Raw genomic sequence first — 20,399 nt, 5'->3', positions numbered from 1 at the left:
AGGAGGATGGGATCTGAGGATCAAGGTTTGAAGTTAACTTGAGCAAAAAAGTCTGTGAGACTTGAATCTCCAATTAACTGCCCCAAAAAAGCCAGAAATGGAGGTGTTGCTCAAGTGGTAGAGCACCAGCCTTGAGCACAAAAGCTCAGGGACAGTGCCCAGGCCCTCAGTTCAAGCCCTAGAATTGGTACACACAAAAATGTGCAGGTTATTGTGGCTCTGGCCCACAGTGAGCGACTAAGAAAGAACTGGGTGCTGTGGAAGATGGGAAATGGCTGTGGGGCATATGGGGCAAAGATCCTTCTCCTGGATCTTTGTGTTCTGTGTGGTAGAATGGATTATAGTCTTTTTTTTTTTTTCCTTTTGTCGGTCATGGGGCCTTAACTCTGGGCTTGGGTACTGTCTCTCAGCTCTTCAGCTCATGGCTAGCATTCTACCACTTGAGCCACAGCGCCACTTCCGGCTTTTTCTGCTTATGTGGTGCTGAGGCATGGAACCTAGAGCCTCATGCATGCAAGGCAAGCACTCTCCCACTGAGCCACCTTCCTAGCCAGTAGAATGAATTACAGAACAGCGGGGGAAGCTATGAGGCCTGAACTGTTCCTTGGTGATAAGCAGCACTAAACAGGGACATGTAAGAACACCAGTGGAGCTGAAACATGTTTTGTTTTTGTAAGGGGGCTGGTAAGGAAAACAGGATGGGGAATGGTGGGCTAATACAGTCATAATACTCAATATACATATGTAAAAATAGAAATAGGTAACTTGAGGGGATGGGTGAATCAGAGAGAGATGAGGGAAGAATTGATAGAAGGAATGACACTGATCAAGATGCACTGTACTCATAAATTGGCCTGTTGAATTGCAGCCCCTTTGCACAACTACCTAAAGATATTTAATAAATAAAGCCAATGGACTTGATGATGAGTAAGACCTGGGGCGGGGTAGGGGGGAAGCAGGTTGGGAAATTAAGGATGAGCCTCAGGGCTTCTGCCAGTGTGGGATGTGACCAGGTGTCCAGCCTCCTCTTGCATAGAATGGCTTGTGTTAAGGGTCCTTTTTACTGGGGTTGGTGGTGAATTGGCATTCGTAAAGCTTTTAGCTTGGCACACAGTAAAACACAGTGTAAATATTAGAACTGATGTGCATGATGGTTATTCATCCAAGGTCGCACAGCTGGCCAGCAGAATGTCCAGGACAAGAAGCCAAGACTGAGCCTCTTGGTTTAAAGTATGTCATGCTTTGCTGAGCTGCCTCCTTCAATTACCCTTGAACTTTTTTTTTTCAAATTTATGTAGACTCTTGGTCAAGTATTACGTTGTTATGGTACATGGTGAGTCGTACCTATTGTAACATATGTGGTACTGAACATGAGAAACTGCTGGGTTTTTCATAGACCCTAGAATTCCAGATTCTTTTGGCTGTCCATAAGACAGTGCCATTCCCAATGAAACATAGGGCCGGGCCGACGGAGGAAGGAGGTGCTAGAAGAGAGATGTTCTAAGTAGTTTTTAAATATTAAATATTAAAAGAAATCATGCTGGTGTCATCCACAAGCTTAGTAGCCTAGAGCATTCACTCTTCAACAAGAAATGGCGTTGAGAGTCCTTAACTCTGGAAGTCACAGGTCACTGCAAGCCAGGGGAAAGAGGGAAAACAGGCTAGGAACGGACTGCCAGGTTCTAGTGCTACATCTTGAAGAAGTGTTTGAAGTGCTTCTCTCTGTCAATTTCAACTAAGCTAATTTTTTAAAATAGTCTTTGTACTGTGCCTTTCTCATGAACCTCTGTGCGTTTAATGTTTGCAAGATGTTGGGGGAAGCCTGTCGGCCTCAGTCTCCATCCCCCTGAATCTGAGAAGCAGATTTTTTTTTTTTTTACAAGCACCAGATTGCACCTGCAAGGATTTGTCCTTTTATGAAATGGGACCTGTGACCATTTGCAAGTACATCCTGTTAGTAAAGAGTTTCAGAAAGAGGTGAGGGAACAGACCACCCTAGCCTTCTCCCTCGGGAGGGCGTCCTGTTTTGTTGCACCTCTATCTCAGACAGCGTGGGGGAAGACTGTTCCTCATTACCAGGGAATGTGAGTCACTCCCAGATTTGTGTGATTGGGATTCCAAAGCATTGCTGTATCCGATGGTCTTATTAAATCCAAGTGTCAGTGCAGCCTTTCAGACTGTAGGGGAGAGCTCAGTTACAGCTGGTGACCTGGTTCTAGTTACGACACAGAGATGCTGGCGAGAGCAGTGACCCCCTCCGAGTACCCAGAATTCAACACACAGGGCTGGTAGCAACTCTTCCAAGATTTGGGGGTTTCCTGGTTCACTTCATGGGCTTCGGTACATTTCAGCTCCTTGTTTATATCTTCATTGAGATGTGTGTACTTTGGGGGGAAATGTCCTGGTGCCTTGACAAGCTAGTGCCAGGATTGTCTGGCATTGACACAGGGTACCTCGTTCTGATTTGCTCAGCCCAAGCTCCAGAATTTAGCAAGGCACTATCCATTTCCAGCTTATTCCAAACAAAACAACTAACACATCAACTAGAGAGGGAGGGAGACTCTCAGTGTTGCCAGAAAATTTGTATGCTCTGTCTTTTCTTTCTCCTAGAGTGTTTCACAGCCAATGGTGCAGATTATAGGGGAACGCAGAACTGGACGGCTCTGCAAGGCGGGAAGCCATGTCTGTTCTGGAACGAGACTTTCCAGCATCCGTACAACACTCTGAAATACCCCAACGGGGAGGGCGGCCTGGGTGAGCACAACTATTGCAGGTAAGATGTGGCTGTGATACGTAAGGAAAAAAATATCTCTGATCTCTTCTTTCAACCTCCTGCCCCACTTACAAGTAGGGAAAACTTTCTGGTGTTATTCTGACCAACTCAGAAAGCCTTTCTTATCGTGTGTGTGTGTGTGTGTGTGTGTGTGTGTGTGTCTGTCTGTCTGTCTGTCTGTCTGTCTGCCTGTCTGCCTGCCTGTCTGTCTGTCTGCCTGTCTGTCTGTCTGTCTGTCTGCCTGTCTGTGTGTCTGTGTGTATGTCTGCCTGCACATGTGCATGCATGCCAATCTTGGTGCTTGAACTCAGGGCCTGAACACTTCCCCATGAGCTTTTCTGCTCAAAGTTAGCACTCTACCACTTGAGCCACAGCTGCACTTCTGGCTTTTTTGGTGGTTCACTGAGATAAGACTCTTGCAGACTTTCCTGCCCAGGCTGGCTTTACAAGTGTGAGCCACCAACACCCAGCTAAGGGATTTTGTTGTTATTGTTGAGTGAAGGTCTTACTCTGTTGCCCAAGCTAACTTAAAACTTGAAGTCCTGAGTTCAAGCGATCTTCCTTCTTCAGCCTCCCCACTAGGATTGCAGGAACTTTTTTTTTTTTTTTGTCAGTCACGGGTCTTGAACTCTGAGAAACTAGGACTACAGGCATGAGCCGCCAGCTCCCAACTTTGCAGGAACTTTTAACTCTCAAGTCCATGTGTATTCAATGGCTTCTTTATGGATATGATACATGGCTTTAATCAGATTCTCAGTAGTGTGTGACTGAATGCAAGTTAAGAATCACTGGTATGTAGGAATGAGAACAAGGATTCTAAGCACCTTTGGTTCTGCCCTTTAGCTACTTCTCCCAAGATGCTGATAACATGACTCATGGTTACTCAGTGTGTTGAATTTGATCATTATTCGGACAGGTGCAACTATAGCCTCTTGAGCCATTGAGACAGGGGAAAATGATTGCTGAGCTCCATACTCTGTCCTGCTTCCGATGGTATGTGGATATCCCAACCCCATGGCACTATTGATGCAGCTGAGCCAACACCTAGCTTCCCGTGTTTTGCAGGCCCCTCGCTTGCCTTCTGCCTTCCACAAACCTTGGCTAACAAGCCAGGGTCCTCATGGCTATGATGAAGTCACCAGGCTGCAATCTTAGGTTTTCCTTCTCCTTGTACCTTTAGTTTTCTCTATCACCTGTTTCCCCTGGTACCATCCCTCTTCCCCCCTATTTGTTTTTGCTCTATTATAAAAAGCATCAAAAGTTTGTTCTTCAAATGTTTTTTTTTTCAAATGCTACAGATGTTTACTGTTGAAGGAGTGCAGCTCTCATTTTTCCTCTTTCCTGGAAGCCCTCCCTGAGTCGCGCTGCTGTGTATGAACTGCCTCCCATTTTGTTCTTTTGAATTTTCCTGTTCAAGTTACATATGCTCGTTACACAACTCTTTTTCATTTTGTTTTCAAAGTTGTACATATTGATTTAATTTTTTTGCATAAATGAAAAAAATTAGTCCCACTCTATTTCTGGTATATTACCTTCCCCTAATTTTTCTATTCATAGGAATAGTTAGGTTGAGGGTAGGTTGAGTTGGGGAGAATGTTTAGGCCCAGGAAAGAATTTTTTTTTCATAATTACTTGGCTTCTTGTTCTAGCATATCTCTGTTCTTTTTTTTTTTTTTTTGGGTCCGGTCGTGGGGCCTGAACTCTGGGCCTGGGCGCTGTCCCTCAGCTCTTCAGCTCAAGGCTAGCGCTCTACCACTTGAGCCACAGCGCCACTTCTGGCTTTTTTCTTTTTGCTTATGTGGTGCTGAGGAATCAAACCCAGGGCCTCAGGCATGCAAGGCAAGAGCTCTACCACTGAGCCACCTTCCCAGCCCCTCTCTGTTCTTGTTTGTGATGCAGGGCTGGGAAGGCCTCTACCACTGAGCTGAACCCCAGCCCCTAAAGTGTCTCCTGGCAGGAGGCTGTTGGATATTCCATATTTTCTTTCTCAAGCCTTCTCAAAGAGCTGTTTGTAAGGTACATTGTTAATTTCCAATGAGGCTGAATTTTTATGAAGAATATTGTCCCCCCTGTAGGACAGCACCATGTCTAGGAGCACCTTTCCCCTGACCTTTTGATTCCAAGGAATGTACATACCTGAATTACCAGTTTATTCTTCAAAACGAGAGGCTGAAATTGGTGATTATCACATCAAAGTCCAGGTCTTTTGTTTCAGGGTTGCAGTGAAGTAAGGATGAATTTGCGGGGTTTTTTATTAAGCTACTCTGATGCTTTTCAGAATGGCTTTGACATTGATAATAAACAGTTGTTTTTCTAAGAGCTTTATCCAATACGACATCAAAGCTGACCAGTGAATAGAGGGAGGAAAATGACAGTGAAATACTGTCTAAAGAAGGGCTTTTATACAAGTTCTCCTACTTTGATTTCTCAGCTGACACCCGACACCGTGTTTGTCTTTCGTCTCTCAGCCGCATCACATCTGAGATGTTTGGGAGTTGGCGAGTGATGGGAACACATTTCCCCTGGATGGGCTGAAGTATCTGGATTAAAGGGGAGGCAGAGACTGGGGAAGAGCAGGGCTGGCACTGGCACCTGCCTTTGGGCACAAGAAATAAAAGGACCCTTTGTGCCTCCAGGAAACTTATCTTTTAGGCCACACAATAGTCTTATCCGCTCAGGCCCGATAGGGGTTACAGGGTCTTTATGCCCGTTTCCGCCCTAGCTAGCGTGTCAGGTTTCTAGCATTCTGAGTCCAGTGAAGGGGCTTGGGAAGTAGTGAAGGGAGGGGAGGCTTTCCTGTGTGGCCAGCAGCAGCCCCCACCCCCACCCCCATTTGCCAGTGCTCTTCAGCTGTGCCGCCATTTACTGTCATGACATCTCACAGTTGAAACTCCAAGCTGTTCTTATTAAGGGATGAGGAAGTAATTGTTTTGTTTTGTTTTTTAAATAATCAGAAGTGAGTGCCAGCATGACAGGGGTCTGAGCTTGGAGGAAGGAGCAGGACCCAGTTCTGTGGAACAGGAATTGGCCAGTCCCATCCTGGTGGGAAGTTAGCAGAGGAGTCTGTACCACGGGGACTTCACTGTTAAAAAATCGCACACTTGAAATGCTCATTGTTGAGGAAGTAAGAAAATGAAGAAGAGGGGGGAAATTTTAATTGTTATAGGGCATTTTAGACCTCAAACCCAGACTCAGATTTTATAAGTCAGATCCAGCTACTCACCCCAACAAGCCAACTGAAAGATAAGCCATGGTGAAGGCAGGGAAAGGAGATTTATGGCGCGCACTGGCAGCGCATTTCTCTTCTCACCCATTCTCCTCCCTATTCCCCAGACTTCCTGAAGTCTTAAATAGGAGGAGGAATTGGGGGCAATGGATGAGCAGAATTGCTAGTACACCCAGTACACAGGCGGGGTGTTTCTTCTGGTGGTCTTGGAAGTTCTTCCATGATGGGGTTTATTACCGTATGAATCATAGACACCTGGCAGTTTTTCCTGAATTCCAAGATAGTGGCAAATTCACTGCCTGAGAGATTGGCCCAGGGCAAAGGACATAGGTAAAAAGTAGAGAGGCTGGAATGCCTAGCTTTTATCCTGCTTTGAGTTAATTTATGGGCCCAAGGAAGGAGTCAACTGAAGGAGTCCAGCAACTGTTAAGGCCCTGTTACAAAATCTTCCGTAGTGTTATCACCTACAGATAAATACTTTTTAAAAAATCGATTGTGAGGCCTAAACTCAGGACCTGAGTGCTGTCCTTGAGCTCTTTTGCTCAAGGCTACCCTAGCTCTATCACTTTGAGCCACAGCTCCACTTTCAGTTTTTTTGTTTTGTTTTTTGAGAGGTTAATTGGAGATAAGAATCTCACCGGGACTTTTCTGCCCAGGCTGGCTTCAAACTGTGAGCCTCAGATTTCAGCCTCCTGAGGAGGTACCATTACAGGTGTGAGCCACCAGCATCTGGCCAGATAAATACTTTTAAGAGTCTAGTGTATATCCTTCTCTAAATACATCTCACAGCTTCCTGAGTGCTGGGATTACAGGCATGTGCCACCACACCAGCTTCATCTAGCATCATATAAGTACCTGAGTGCCAATGGTTCACACCTGTCATCCTAGCTACTCAGAAGTCTGAGGTCTGAGGATCATGGTTCAAAGCCAGCCTGGGGAGGAAAATGTGAGACTCATCTCCTGTAAATTACCAAAAAGCTGGAAGTGAAGCTTTGGCTTAAGTAGTAGAGCAATAGCCTTGAGTAAAAAAGCTCGGTGACAGTGCACAGGGCCTGAGTTCAAGCCCTAGGACTGGCACACACACACAAAACCAAAGAGACTTCATGATTATCTTTCCATGTTAAAGGCAGTTCTCTATAGTACATTTGCCCTAGCTGCATAACATACATCTATTTTTCTTTTAATTTTAAAAATTGTTATTGGGGCTGGGGAGGTGGCTACGTGGTAGAGTGCTTGCCTTACGTGCATGAGGCCCTGGGTTCCATTCCTCAGCTGGAAGTGGTGCAGTGGCTCGAGTAGTAGAGCACTAGCCTTGAGCTGAAGAGCTGAGGGACAGCGCCCAGGCCCAGAGTCTAGGCCCCAAGACCAGCAAAAAAAACAAATGTTATAAAGGTGATATATAGAGGAGTTACAGTTAGGATAAGTTAGGTAGCTGGGTGCCGGTGGCTCACACCTGTAATTCTAGTTACCCAGGAGGCTGAGATCTAAGGATCTCGGTTCAGCCAGCCTAGGCAGGAAAGACTGTGAGACTCTTAGTGGTGCTGTGGCTCAAGTGGTAGAGCACTAGCTTTAATCTGAAGAGCTGAGGGACAGCGCCCAGGCCCAGAGTTGAAGCCTCACAACTGACAAAAAAAAAATCAGGTAAAGAGTACATTTGTTTTTGGACAATGTCACCCCTTCCCTTGCTGCCTATAGTTTTTTGATACTGGAGTTTAAGCTCAAGGCCTCACCTGACCCACACCTCTAACCTATTTTTTTTTTTAACTAGTTAATTGAAGATAAGCATCTCACAGACTTTCCTGCTTGGTCTGGCTTTGAACCTTAAGCCTCTCAGGTCCCAGCCTCCTCAATAACTAGGATTATAGGCATGAGCCACCAGTGCCTGGCTTTGGATGTATCATATTTATTTAAATAATACTTTATTGTTGCATATTTTCTACTTCCAATTTTTTATAATAAAAATGTTTTTGAACATCTATGTAAGTAAACTCTTCCTTAGAGTAAATTTCCTTCTTTCTTTCTTTCTTTTTTTTTTTTTTTTGTCAATCGTGGGCTTGAACTCTGGGCCTGGGCACTGTCCCTGCACTCTTCAGCTCAAGGCGAGTGCTCTACCACTTGAGCCACAGCGGTTTTCTGGTGGCTTATTGAATATAAGAGTCTCATGGGGGCTAGGAAGGTAGCTCAGCGGTAGAGTGCATGCCTTGCAAGCATGAGGCCCTGGGTTCGATTCCTCAGCACCACATAAAACAGAAAAAGCACCACATAAACAGAAAAAAAAAAAGAGTCTCATGGACTTTCCTGCCTGGGCTGGCTTTGAACCATCATCCTCAGATCTCAGCCTCCTGAGTAGCTAAGATTACAGGTGTGAGCCACCGGCACCTGGTTTCTTAGAGTAAATTTCTAAAGAAGAAATTGCCAGGGCTGGGAAGGTGGCTCAGTGGCAGAGTGCTTGCCTTACATGCCTGAGGCCTGGGCTCGATTCCTCAGCACCACATAAGCAAAAAGAAAAAAGCCGGAAGTGGTGCTATGGCTCAAGTGGTAGAGTGCTAGCTGAAGAGCTGAGGGACAGTGCTCAGGCCCAGAGTTCAGTCCCCACGACCGGACCCCCCCCCCAAAAAAAAGAAAGAAATTGCCAAAGACTTTGCATCTTTTGGGCTGGGGCATGGCTCATATGGAAGAGCACCTGCCTACTAAAGTGCAAGGTCTTGAGTTTAGGTCCTAGTACTGCAAAGAAGAAAGTTTTTTTTTGTTCGTTTTTTATTTTTAGGTTCTTTGATGCTAATTCCCAGATTGCCATTCGAATTGTTGGTGTCAGTGGATATACCCAGGGCAGTGTTAAAAGCAGCTGTGCTCTCTCAGCTCTTGGAATATTTAGATTCAGATCAAAGTGCTGGCCTATAGAGCAAGCAGAACCCTAAGTTCAAACCCCAGTATCTCACACACACACACACACACACACACACACACGCACGCACATGCACACATACACACAAACCACAACACACAACACACCCTGAACACCAGGTTAGCTTGAAACAGTTACAGTGTCATTCATTGTGTCATTATTCCCCAACAGGAACCCGGATGGAGATGTGAGCCCCTGGTGCTATGTGGCAGAACATGAGGATGGCGTCTACTGGAAGTACTGTGAGATTCCTGCCTGCCAGAGTAAGACCATTGCTCCTTCCCGTGGTTGACGGGTCCCAAGTTCCATGGGGCAGAGCACAGGTAGCCAGGCCAGTGGGTTTCCTAAGGAGGTACAAAGACAGGTATCCTGGCCCGAGGTGTTTGAGGAATGGGACCGCTTCTCTGGTGTGTTCCCCAGGTGGTGAGCCCAGCTTTGGTCAGCTCTTCCCGCTGCTGAGGAAAGAGGCAGCCACTCCAAAGCAAGGTGCAGGGAAAAGATGGTATTTTACACTTTCTGAAATGTATTTTTTTTTTTTGGGGTCCGGTCGTGGGGCCTGAACTCTGGGCCTGGGCACTGTCCCTCAGCTCTTCAGCTCAAGGCTAGTGCTCTCCAGTTGAGCCACAGCGCCACTTCCGGTTTTCTGGTGGTTTATTGGAGATCAGAGTCTCACAGACTTTCCTGCCCGGGCTGGCTTTGAACCACAGTCCTCAGATCTCAGCCTCCTGAGTAGCTAGGATTACAGGCGTGAGCCACCGGCCCACTTCTAGCCTGGCTAGAAGATATTTTTAAACATGCCAGAAGAACAAAGTTTCTCAGTTCCCAAATGTAAGCAAAGGAGTATTCACTCTTAACTAGTCCACTAGCTTACTTTTCCTTCCCACAGGCCACTCTTCATCTGCTTCCCCTTCTGTTTCTCAGGACAAGGTGTCACGGAAGTCTGGGATTCCTCTTCCCTGTGCCTGCAGCTGCAGTGAATTCTGGTGCCTTTGGGGGGAAAGAAAGGGTCCTGACTAGTGCTACAGGCCCAGCACTGTAGGATCACCTTTTGTAGCTCCTGCCTTGAGCCTCACCGCTGCCTGACAGCTTTGCCATCCTTCCAGCTTGAGTGGGCCGTTATCCTGTGCCCACATGAGAAAGCAGTAAAGACCATAAGAATGAGCTGTTGCTCAAGCTGCTTAATCAGATTTTCAAAATGAAAAAAAAAAAAAACCTCATTTGGCTCTAGTTGTATAAAGAGGAAAGGGGCAGAGGAGAGGAAAGCAGATTTTCCTCGGTCCATTTGCTCTATACAAAGATGGTCTTTTCCTACCAGCCTGTGCCATTCTCTCAGGAATGATGAAGAGGGGATTGAATCTGGGCATTTTGATTTGCAAAGATAATCTTCAGCCACACTTACAAAATATATCCTGGGCCAACAGGAACTGCTTCATGCAGTCATTGATAGTCAGCTACAGAAGGGAGAACGATAGAAAAATAATACAAATACTCCATACAATACAATACAATACACCCCATACAATACAAATGCAAGACTCACCAGAAACTCTTCACCATTCCAAAGACGGAAAATTCAACATGGCTTTCACTTTTTCTTCTATAACTCTCAAGTGATCTGGATGTGGAACCATCAGAAGGAGAGAATGAGAACCCAATAGTGCCTGGTTTGGGGGGTAGGGGCTAAGCCCTGTGTGGCTTTAGTTCTTTAGAAAAGCCTTCACTCTGTGGGTACCAGGATTCCCCATCAAGCCACATTCCCCCTCACTTTGAATCTGGCAGACTATTGTGTTTCTAGTATGTTTGATTAGTATGGCAGAGAAAAACTTGCATGCTATTTATAGCAAGAGACCTGGGTAATACCCTGGTGGATTTAATAGAGATACAGCCTGCCTCTTTTAGGCCAGTTTTTCACTATTTCTGGGTGTGGAGTCATCATTTTTATGAATAGTACTAAGCCTCTGTGTAAAGCCCACTATTCATGACTAGCATTGAACTTGTCATGCAGGAAAAGACCTGTGACATGAGCAGGTTCCTGGAAAGTTCATACTGAATGCACCAGGCCCAGCAGGAGGCTGGGGGGCTGAATGTTTAGGAACAAAGCAGAATCTGAGTGAATGGTGGGCCATTGTGTGGAGAGGAACCTCTGCCCCTGGGCATGTTAAGAGAAGGGCTACCAGCTAGAGGCCTAGATGAATTATGATTGGAAGGGGTACAGAGAGGTAGAACTTTGCTCTCTCTTCCAGAGGTGGATCAGCATGTACTGCTACAAGGAGAGTAATTCAGGGTCAAAACCCAAGATCTTATTGCATTAGGAGAAATACGGATTTGAAGAGCAAAGTCCAAGGCCATCAAGTTTACTAACCCTATGGATCCCACCTCTAGAGCTCTACATGTTCTTCTTGTGTTAAACTCATTCTCACCACTGAGATTGCTTTTAAAGGGACTTGCTTTTGTGGACCTTCATGTGGCTTTTGCTTTATTCTATTTTACTTTTAAGTTCCTTAATAAAAGTTTTATAGGGATTTTAAAAAATAAGCAATGTAGGTGCTTGTTTGCCAGATTTTTGGTGGATGGCACACCCTTCTGCACAGAAGTCAATTTTGCCTTGCTTAGACAAAAAAAAAAAAAGTAATTGTGAGTGTAATGCAATGGCATTTAAGACAAGTACAGGTTTGTTTGTGTCACTTAGCTTGGTCTAAGGCCAAAGAAATTCTGCTGGGGGTCTGGGCATGAGAATTTTTTTTTGGGGGGGTCAGTCCTGGGGCTTGAACTCAGAACCTGGGTACTGTCCCTGAGGTGCTTTTTCTCAAGGCTAGAACTCTACCACTTGAGCCACAGCACCACTTCTGGCTTTTCCTGTTGATGTGGTACTGAGGAATCAAACCCAGGGCTTCATGCATGCTAGGCAAACACTCTACCACTAAACCACCTTCCCAGCCCTTGGGCATGAGAAATTTACCTTCTCATCTGTGAGGACTGTTTTTGTTTGCCAAACAACATTTACTTACAAGTTCAGCCATAAAAAATTATCTTTTGAAATAGAGAAATGTGAATCAGATTTAATTTTAGATTATACTAAGGAGTTAGTATTAACTTTTATTAGCCACAATAATGGCATGGTAGTTTTATGCTCCCTGGGCTGGTCTTGAATTTCTGGGCTCAATTGATCCTCCCACTTTAGTCTCTGAGTAGCTGGGACTGTAGTTGTGTAACACTGTGTGTGTGTGTGTGTGTGTGTGTGTGTGTGTGTGTGTGTGTCAATTGATCCTCCCACTTTAGCCTCTGAGTAGCTGGGATTGTAGATGTGTAACACTGTGTGTGTGTGTGTGTGTGTGTCCAACTTCCCCCATGGAGATAGTCTTGTGGCATTTTCTGACCAGACTCTTTGCAATCTCAGCCTTTCACATAGATTGGGATGACAGAAGTGTACCACTGGACCCAGTTGTGGATTCAGAAGGGGCCTTGAAAACCTTGATCCTCACCTTCTCAGCCTTCAGGTAGCTCTGATTATAGCTGTGAGCTGCCATCACCAGGCTTATCTACTCACTTATATGCATTGTAAAAAACAAATTTTTACATTAATTTTATAATATTTAAAAATATGTTGGGGCTGGGAAGTTGGCTCAGTGGTAGAGCGCTTGCCTTGCATGCCTGAGGCCCTGGGTTTGATTCTTCAGCACCACATAAGCAAAAAGAAAAAAGCCGGAAGTGGTGCTGTGGCTCAAGTGGTAGAGCACTAGCCTTGAGCTGAAGAGCTGAGGGACAGCGCCCAGGCCCAGAGTTCAGGCCCCACAACTGGACCCAAAAATAAAAATATGTTAATGTAACATTTAGAGAGTGTCTGGATTAAAATCTGTGACATATTGACCTACATGACTGGGCTAGGTTGGTACTCTGATCTACAACCCCAGCCCAGGTGATACTTCTTTTTTTTTTTTTTTGTCGGTTGTGGGGCCTGAGCACTGTCCCTCACTCAGCTCTTCAGCTTTACCACTTGAGCCACAGCGCCACTTCTTTTTTCTTTTTGCTTATGTGGTGCTGAGGAATCGAACCCAGGGCCTCATGCATGCAAGGCAAGCGCTCTACCACTGAGCCACCTTCCCAGCCCAGAATACTAGCTTTGTGCAGAAAAAACTCAGAGTTAGTACCTAGGCCCTGTTCACCCCCCACAACTGACAAAAACCAAAAACAAACAAAAAAAACCCCACAGGAATTGAAAGTTCTTAGTTGTGATCCCTATAAGTCTTAAAAACTATGTTAAGAGTTTGAATAGAGCTGGTCACTGGTAAATTATGCCTATAATCTTAGCTCAGGAGATTGGGTTTTGGGGTTCCCGTTTCAACCCAATTGGGGTAGTAAAGTCCATGAAACTCTTTTCTCCAGTTAGCCACTCAAAAACTGGAAGTGGTGCTGTGGCTCAAGTGGTAGAGCACTAGCCTTGAGCTGAAGAGCTCAGGGACACGCCCAGGCCCAGAGTTCAGGCCCCACAACTGGACCCAAAAATAAAAATATGTTAATGTAACATTTAGAGAGTGTCTGGATTAAAATCTGTGACATATTGACCTACATGACTGGGCTAGGTTGGTACTCTGATCTACAACCCCAGCCCAGGTGATACTTCTTTTTTTTTTTTTTTGTCGGTTGTGGGGCCTGAGCACTGTCCCTCACTCAGCTCTTCAGCTTAAAGCTAGCGCTCTACCACTTGAGCCACAGCTCCACTTCCGGCTTTTTTCTTTTTGCTTATGTGGTGCTGAGGAATCGAACCCAGGGCCTCATGCATGCAAGGCAAGCGCTCTACCACTGAGCCACCTTCCCAGCCCAGAATACTAGCTTTGTGCAGAAAAAACTCAGAGTTAGTACCTAGGCCCTGTTCACCCCCCACAACTGACAAAAACCAAAAACAAACAAAAAAAACCCCACAGGAATTGAAAGTTCTTAGTTGTGATCCCTAATAAGTCTTAAAAACTATGTTAAGAGTTTGAATAGAGCTGGTCACTGGTAAATTATGCCTATAATCTTAGCTCAGGAGACTGAGATCTGAGGATCCCAGTTCAAACCCAATTGGGGTAGTAAAGTCCATGAAACTCTTTTCTCCAGTTAGCCAACAAAAAGCTGAAATAGGTATTGTAGCTCAAGTGATAGAGGACCAGTCTTGAATGGAAAAAGCTATGAGGTAGTACCCCAGCTCCGAGGGTTCAAGCCCTAGTTCTGGCACCAAAAAAAAAAAAAAGAAAAGAAAAAAGAACAGCCCTGGTGCCTTTATTTCTTTGAAAACAGAGGCTTTGGGATAGATTGGAGGCTTCTGTTGAGGCCCTTGCTCAGAATGTTCTTTATGAATTGTTTGGGAATTAAAGTCTGAAATTCAGATAGTATGCTGAATTATTAAGACCGCCTTTTTGACATCTTGGAAACCAAAGGATTAAGTCAGTGGCGACAGAAGGTCTGCCGTTCACGCTGTTAGCTCTAAGTCATTTCTCTAAGCCCCAGGAGCAAAGCAGGCTGCCCCCATATTCCAAGAAGCTGGGCAATCAAGCCACTCTGCAGAGTGCTGGGCTGTCGCTGCGGGTTGCCCCTGCCCAGCTGTTCTCAGCTGGAAAGGGGTTTCAAGGCTGGAAACACTGGGTCAGCAGCTTTTCCCAGGGCACAAGGTCTCTCCTCTCTCCAGAGACACACCCCTGGGCGTCAGTTTTCTTTCTCTCCTCAGCTGTTGGCCAGAGAAGAGTACTGAAAACAACACGAAAACTGCAAACTATCTAGACTAAGTTTTTGGTCCCTCAGTTACCTAGTGTTTTTGTTCATCTGAATCTTTTAGACATGGCATTGTCAGAATCCCATTTTGATACAGCTCATTCTGGCTTTCTGTGAGTACTAGGTGGTCGGCAGGATGGGGGCAGCTCTGGAATTTCTGTGAAGGACAGGTTAAATTATGGGGCCTCGGTAGGGTTTCTCTGGAAGTGGCATTTGTGTGGTAGGCATGCTCTTCTTGGATTGTATGTGTATTTGTGGAGGGGCACTGGTGGAATTTATGGCTACGTCTCCAGCCCTGCTAAGCCTGTCCTTGGCAGCCCCGAGAAAGAGCCAAATGTTTCCACATCCCCCACCTAGCACAGGAGGCAGGAACAGGTGCTTGCTGTGTTCTTCTGATCCCACAGTCTTTTCTCTTCCAGGAAGACACAACGCAGCCAGTGGAAAGGAAATGGGCCGCAGAGCCACTCGGCTTCGAGTAGCTTTAGTCACAGTGACTCTTCTCTGAGCCTTGGTTTCCTCATCCACAGCTATTTTGAATATTAAATGAATGAAATACATACAACCCCCAGTATATTAGTTAGGACCAAAGCCTGACAGAAATAACTTAAAGAAGGGAAGCTTTATTTTGACTCACAGTTTCAGAGAATTCTGTCGGAGGTCATTCAGTCCATGCCCGTGGGCCGAACATCATAGGGGTAGAGGGTAGGGGGCAGAGAAGAGCCCTTCACCTCGAGGTGGATGGAAGCAGGTTGGGGGAAGGTTCCAGGACAAAGGTCCAAGGGCCACTCCCTGTGAGCTACTGCCTCCAGCTTGGTCTCATCCTAAGGTTCCAAAAACCTCCCAGAATAGTACCACCTGCTGAACACCAAGCCAAAACACTCCTAGCTTTTGGGGGAACACTTGAGACCAAACCATCCCATCAGGTCCAAGACCTCCCTCCAGGTAGCCACTGAAGTGCTGGCAAGGTTGTGGCAGCATGCCCACTAAACCTTCCTGTTCTTATTGTTCCCATCCATCCCCCTTTCATCCAACTGGCCACAGGACTTGGTATGTGCCCCAGCTGCTGAGGCAGCGTGGTGGCCATTCTGTGGGGCCAGGGGTGGCGCTGGGCTCTGGAGACAACAGGAGACCTCACATTTGTTCACACAAGACAGCTTTATAGTTTCAGACCTGGCATGGACTTGATTAATCTGTTTTCTGCAGCTGATGTTATTTAATATCTCATAAAAAACACAGACTTTCTGAACCAAATGGACTTGTTCCTCAGCGTCATACAAAAGTCTATACAACACACTTGTGTGGAGTGTATTAGTAACTCAAGAAGGGAAAATTATTTGATCTGCAGGATGCCTTCTGAAAACCGACATTAGCATGTGCTGTGCAGAACACACCTAAGTGTATGAAATAGGCCTTCAGTCTTACACTGTAATTAGGAACCTGAGTTATAAATACAGGGCTCAACTGGCCACTGGCCCCCTCACCATGTAGTAAGTGTTGACTGATGAGGTAGAACGCTGTGAATGTCTAAAGACAGGAGCACTCAGCCAATAGGGCTGGACCGGTCAGGGCCAGGCTGACAGAGGCCTGAAGGAGGGGCGCCGTGCGGCAAGCCTGGGGGTTGGGATCCAGGTTCCCTGGAAGATGAAATAGACTTTGGAAGCCAGAGTTGACTGGATGGAACCATTGTGCTGAAAAGCTCTGTGTGTTCACAGGACACCTCAGAGGAAGGGACCTTGGAAAGAGGAGGGTAGTCTAGGTTCCTAAATCCAGGGAACAAGGACTGGGCAGCAGGAGGAGACAGGAAGGGTTAAATCCCAGATGCCTGAAGGAGGAAGGCAGCACTCCATGAGAGAGGAGTGTATAGAGATTAAAGGGCAGGAAGAGTGAGCGGTGACTCTGGGGTTCCTTCCTGGGATATTTGTGGTAGCCCTGAAAAATAGAGTCCAGTCAACAAACGGAGCTCTTCTTCCCAGGAACACAGCTGTGTCATTCCCTTTGCCACTTGTCTGTGGCTGAGTGACAGGCCGCCTCAATCCTGGGGCCTTAAAGCCCCGCTGTGGGCTGGCTGCATTTCAACTGGGCAGTTCTTCTCTGCTGGAGCCTCTGGCCTCTACCTGGTGACCTCTCATTCCAGAAGCAGACTGGGGCCTCATGTGGGGTGGCAGGCTTCCCTGAGAAAGGAAGTGGGGTCTGCCTGTCTTCTGCTGATCAAAGTCAGCGTTAAGGCCTGCCTAGATCTAAGAGGAGAGGAAAGCAATTCCGACACGTGTACAGGACCCGGGTGGGGGCTTGTTAGCCGCTGGAAACTGAACCACATGAACCACCAGAAGTCCGTTAGAGAAGGAGCTCCCACCTGCAGGGTGGGAGTCTCTGCCAGCACAGAGACTTCCAGGCTGCATGGGGGTCACGATCTCTAGGAACATCTACTACCTGCCCTTAATGGTAGAACTTCAGAGAAGAAGGAAACACTGCGCATGTTTCTTCATGTGAGTTACTCTCACACTCCAGGCTGTGAAGAATCTGAGTGACTGACAAGGAACGTTATGTCTATAAATAAATGTATAGTGCTAGGGCTGGGGACACATCGTGGGAAGGATGTGGAGCAAGATGGCAGCCGTCAGATGCGGAGCCAAAGTTGTGGCTGGGTTGGAGAGTGTAAGGCAGCCCCGCTGTACATGTTGAGGCTTTGGAGGAAGTATTGAGTGCTCGGTCTCCTCCTAAGGACATCATCTTGGTGTTGGGCTCTGAGGTACCAACTAGAGATCCCCAGAGCAGAAGGCTGTGTCGACATAGGCATGAGATTGAAGAGAAAAGAAGAGTTGTGTCATTTCTGAAAAAGCGGATGTTGACTTACAAGAGCAAATCAAAAAGTTCTGCAGAGCCTTGGAAAAGCTTTCTAAAACCTAAGACAAGATTTTTGCTTCTGTGTTCTAAAGCAGGTATCCAAGATCCGGTCCGAGGGTGGTGGGATGGAAACAGACTGGCCAGGGCTGAAGACTTACGTTCAGATTGAGCTTTCACTTCAGAGGGCATGCTTCTCTGTCTGGTAGTTGTTTGGTTGCTAAGGCTAGAATTTACTCACTCACTGTAACCTGAGTAAGAACGTACTGGAAGGACATAGGTGTATCACATAACCCAGCCCCCATGTCCCAAGAACCTTAAAAAGAAGGCATCCATCTCTCTTTGGTCCTTTTCTTCCCTTTTCTCCTTTCTTTTCCCCTCCTCTCCCTTCTTCCCTCCTCCTTTCTTTCCCTTCCTCCATCCCCTGTTTTTTGTGCTTGAGCACTGAAGCTTGAACTCAGAGCCTCAAGCTCTTACTCAGCTTTTTTTGCTTATGGCTGGAGCTCTACCACTTGAACCATGCCTCCAGGTCCAGCTTTTGTTGGTTAACTAGACATCAGAGTCTCACAGACTGTTCTCCCTAGGCTGGCTTTTACCCTTGATCTGCAGATCTCAGCCTGCTGAACCACCAGCAATGCCGGATAAAACCCACAGCTTCTTGTACTACCACTGACCACACCCACAGCCTTTCTAAGCTCATTTTCATCAATAGGAGAAAAGTAAATAACACAGGCTTCAAAGGATTCTTGTGAAAACACAGGGAGATAGTGTACATAAAGTAAATACCACAGACAGGGCAGATGGCATGTGCTGCATAGAGAGTTTATTGTCATTATGTCGAAAGAGGCTATCATTATTCATCACCCAACAAGAACAACTTGCTGAGAAATAGGAAAGTAAAATATCACTGTTTTTATGTGGATCTTAAAATACTCAGCGCTTGCATTTCACACAAAGCACTAGCCCATGTGAAGGCAGGGAAGGAGACAAAGAAGAGACCAGGCTAACCTGGCCTTGACTAGAAGCTGCCATCAGGAACTGGAAGTCAGGGAACTCCAGGCCTGCAGGTTCCCATGCCAGGCTTTTTTCCCCTTGGTATCCCTGTCTTCTTTTCTTTTGGTAGAACTGGGGTTCAGGGCCTCGAGTTGCCTAGGCAGTTGCTCTATCCCTTAGCTATGCCCTCAGTCCTAAATGAGTACCTATTAATGCCCTTCCTTCCTTCCTTCCTTCCTTCCTTCCTTCCTTCCTTCCTTCCTTCCTATCCTTCCTTCCATGTTCCTTCAATGGGAAGCTAAATGAAAGTGACTCTTTGTCATTCAAGACTGAATTACTTTCATTTTTCTTTTTCTTTTTTAACACAGGGCCCTGTATATTCTAAGCAAGCACAACATTTCTGTATTGTTTTTCTTTTTGTTTCCTGGGGGGGTTTTGAGATAGGGTCTCACAATGTAAGCTAGGTTGGCTTCAAACCTACAATCCTCCTGCCTCTGTCTCCCGAGTATGTGCCACCACATCTGGCAACAATGAATTCTTTTTCTTTTTTTTTTCTTACCAATCTTTAGGCTTGACTCAGGGCCTGGGCATGGTCCTTGAGCTTCTTTTGCCCAAGGTTAGAGCTCTACCACTTGAGCCACAGCACCACTTCTGGCCTTTTCTGTTTATGTCATACCAAGGAATCAAACCTGGGGCTTCATGCATGCTAGGCAAGCACCCTACCACTAAGCCACATTCGCAGCCCCTCGTTAGTCTCTCACAGCTCTGAGCACCAGGAGGGGGACCTCTGAGACTGGGTCAGCCTCTGACTCGTACTGGAAAGTGTGGCTCTGAGTCTCGCCGGAGAAGACACGTCATATTGTCTTCAAAAGCATTATGGGTCAACTGAGAGGATTTCCAGACTGTGTCCCACCCATGGCTCTTCCCAGAAGCAGGGAGGAAAAGTCCCTGTGAAAAAGGATATTTGTTCTCCTGTCCTTGTTCACTAGAGTCCTGTGGCTGGCTTAAGTTTTCTCCTCTTGCCCAAGAAGAGAAATCACTTATAGTGTCTAAAAAAAAAATCACGTTAACATACAAATGGGCCCCTTGTCCATCATGGCAGGGGCTTCATAACTTATGATAGCGAGTTACAGCGGTGACCCTGATTGGCAAGGGATCTGTCCCAAGACCCCCTGTGGATGCCTGGCACCAGACCCTGCCGATCCTCTCTTGCATAAACACGCACGGGTTAACGCCTTTCCCGTCTGAGCTGAGTGCTTCCCACACACTGCGGCTTTAGCTTTCGCCATTCGTCCTGTGACAGCAAAACTAGCACAGCTTCCTTTCCCTTCCTCACAAGTTCACCATAGAAGACTCCTTGCTACCTGGGTCTCAGCAGGCTCAGCATGGGCCATTTCCTGTCCTTCCTAGGTTGGAAGCTCTCACCTTTTCACTTATAGGAAGCACCTCCTGGCTTCTCTTGGGCATATCTAAGTTGCACCACTAGGCCGTTGAGTAAGATGAGGCTCCTTGAATCTAAGTACCTCCATCTCAGACAGCTGGGGTAGATGACCACGTAGTTATGTGAGGTGACATGTAGAAGGGTCACCATTTAAAATTTAGAAATTGCTTATTTTTAAATTTTTCTCCTTTTTTTTTTTTTTTTTAGAATTTTTCTTCCTTTCTTAAAAGACACGGTCTTAGCCAGGCATCCGTGGCTCACACATGTAATCCTAGCTACTCTGCAGGCTGAAATCTGAGGATCGAGTTTCAAAGCCAGCCTGGGCAGGAAAGTCTGTGAGACTCTTACCTCCAGTAAACCACCAGAAAACCAGAAGTGACACTGACTCAAGCGCTCTCCTTGAGCTGAAGAGCTCAGGGACAGAACTCAGGCCCAGAGTTCAAGTCACACCACCACCAAAAAAAAAAAAAAA

The 20,399-nt window shown here is 46.2% G+C and overlaps 1 protein-coding gene across 1 annotated transcript in view; it reads left to right on the top strand.

The window, feature by feature from the left end:
* The first annotated feature begins 1,323 nt into the window (after positions 1-1,323).
* LOC105984168 overlaps positions 1,324-20,399 on the top strand; it is a 94,110-nt gene continuing 75,034 nt past the window's right edge. The window contains exons 1-3 of the mRNA XM_013014270.1: positions 1,324-1,333; positions 2,611-2,773; positions 9,076-9,167. Coding sequence (XP_012869724.1) covers positions 1,324-1,333; positions 2,611-2,773; positions 9,076-9,167 — 265 coding nt within the window. The remainder of the gene's footprint in view (positions 1,334-2,610; positions 2,774-9,075; positions 9,168-20,399) is intronic.

This window comes from Dipodomys ordii, unplaced genomic scaffold (assembly GCF_000151885.1).
Source record: "Dipodomys ordii isolate 6190 unplaced genomic scaffold, Dord_2.0 Scaffold23, whole genome shotgun sequence".
Classification (NCBI taxonomy): domain Eukaryota; kingdom Metazoa; phylum Chordata; class Mammalia; order Rodentia; family Heteromyidae; genus Dipodomys; species Dipodomys ordii.
Note: the sequence above shows the minus strand (reverse complement) of the source record. Positions and strands in the feature narration are given on the sequence as shown.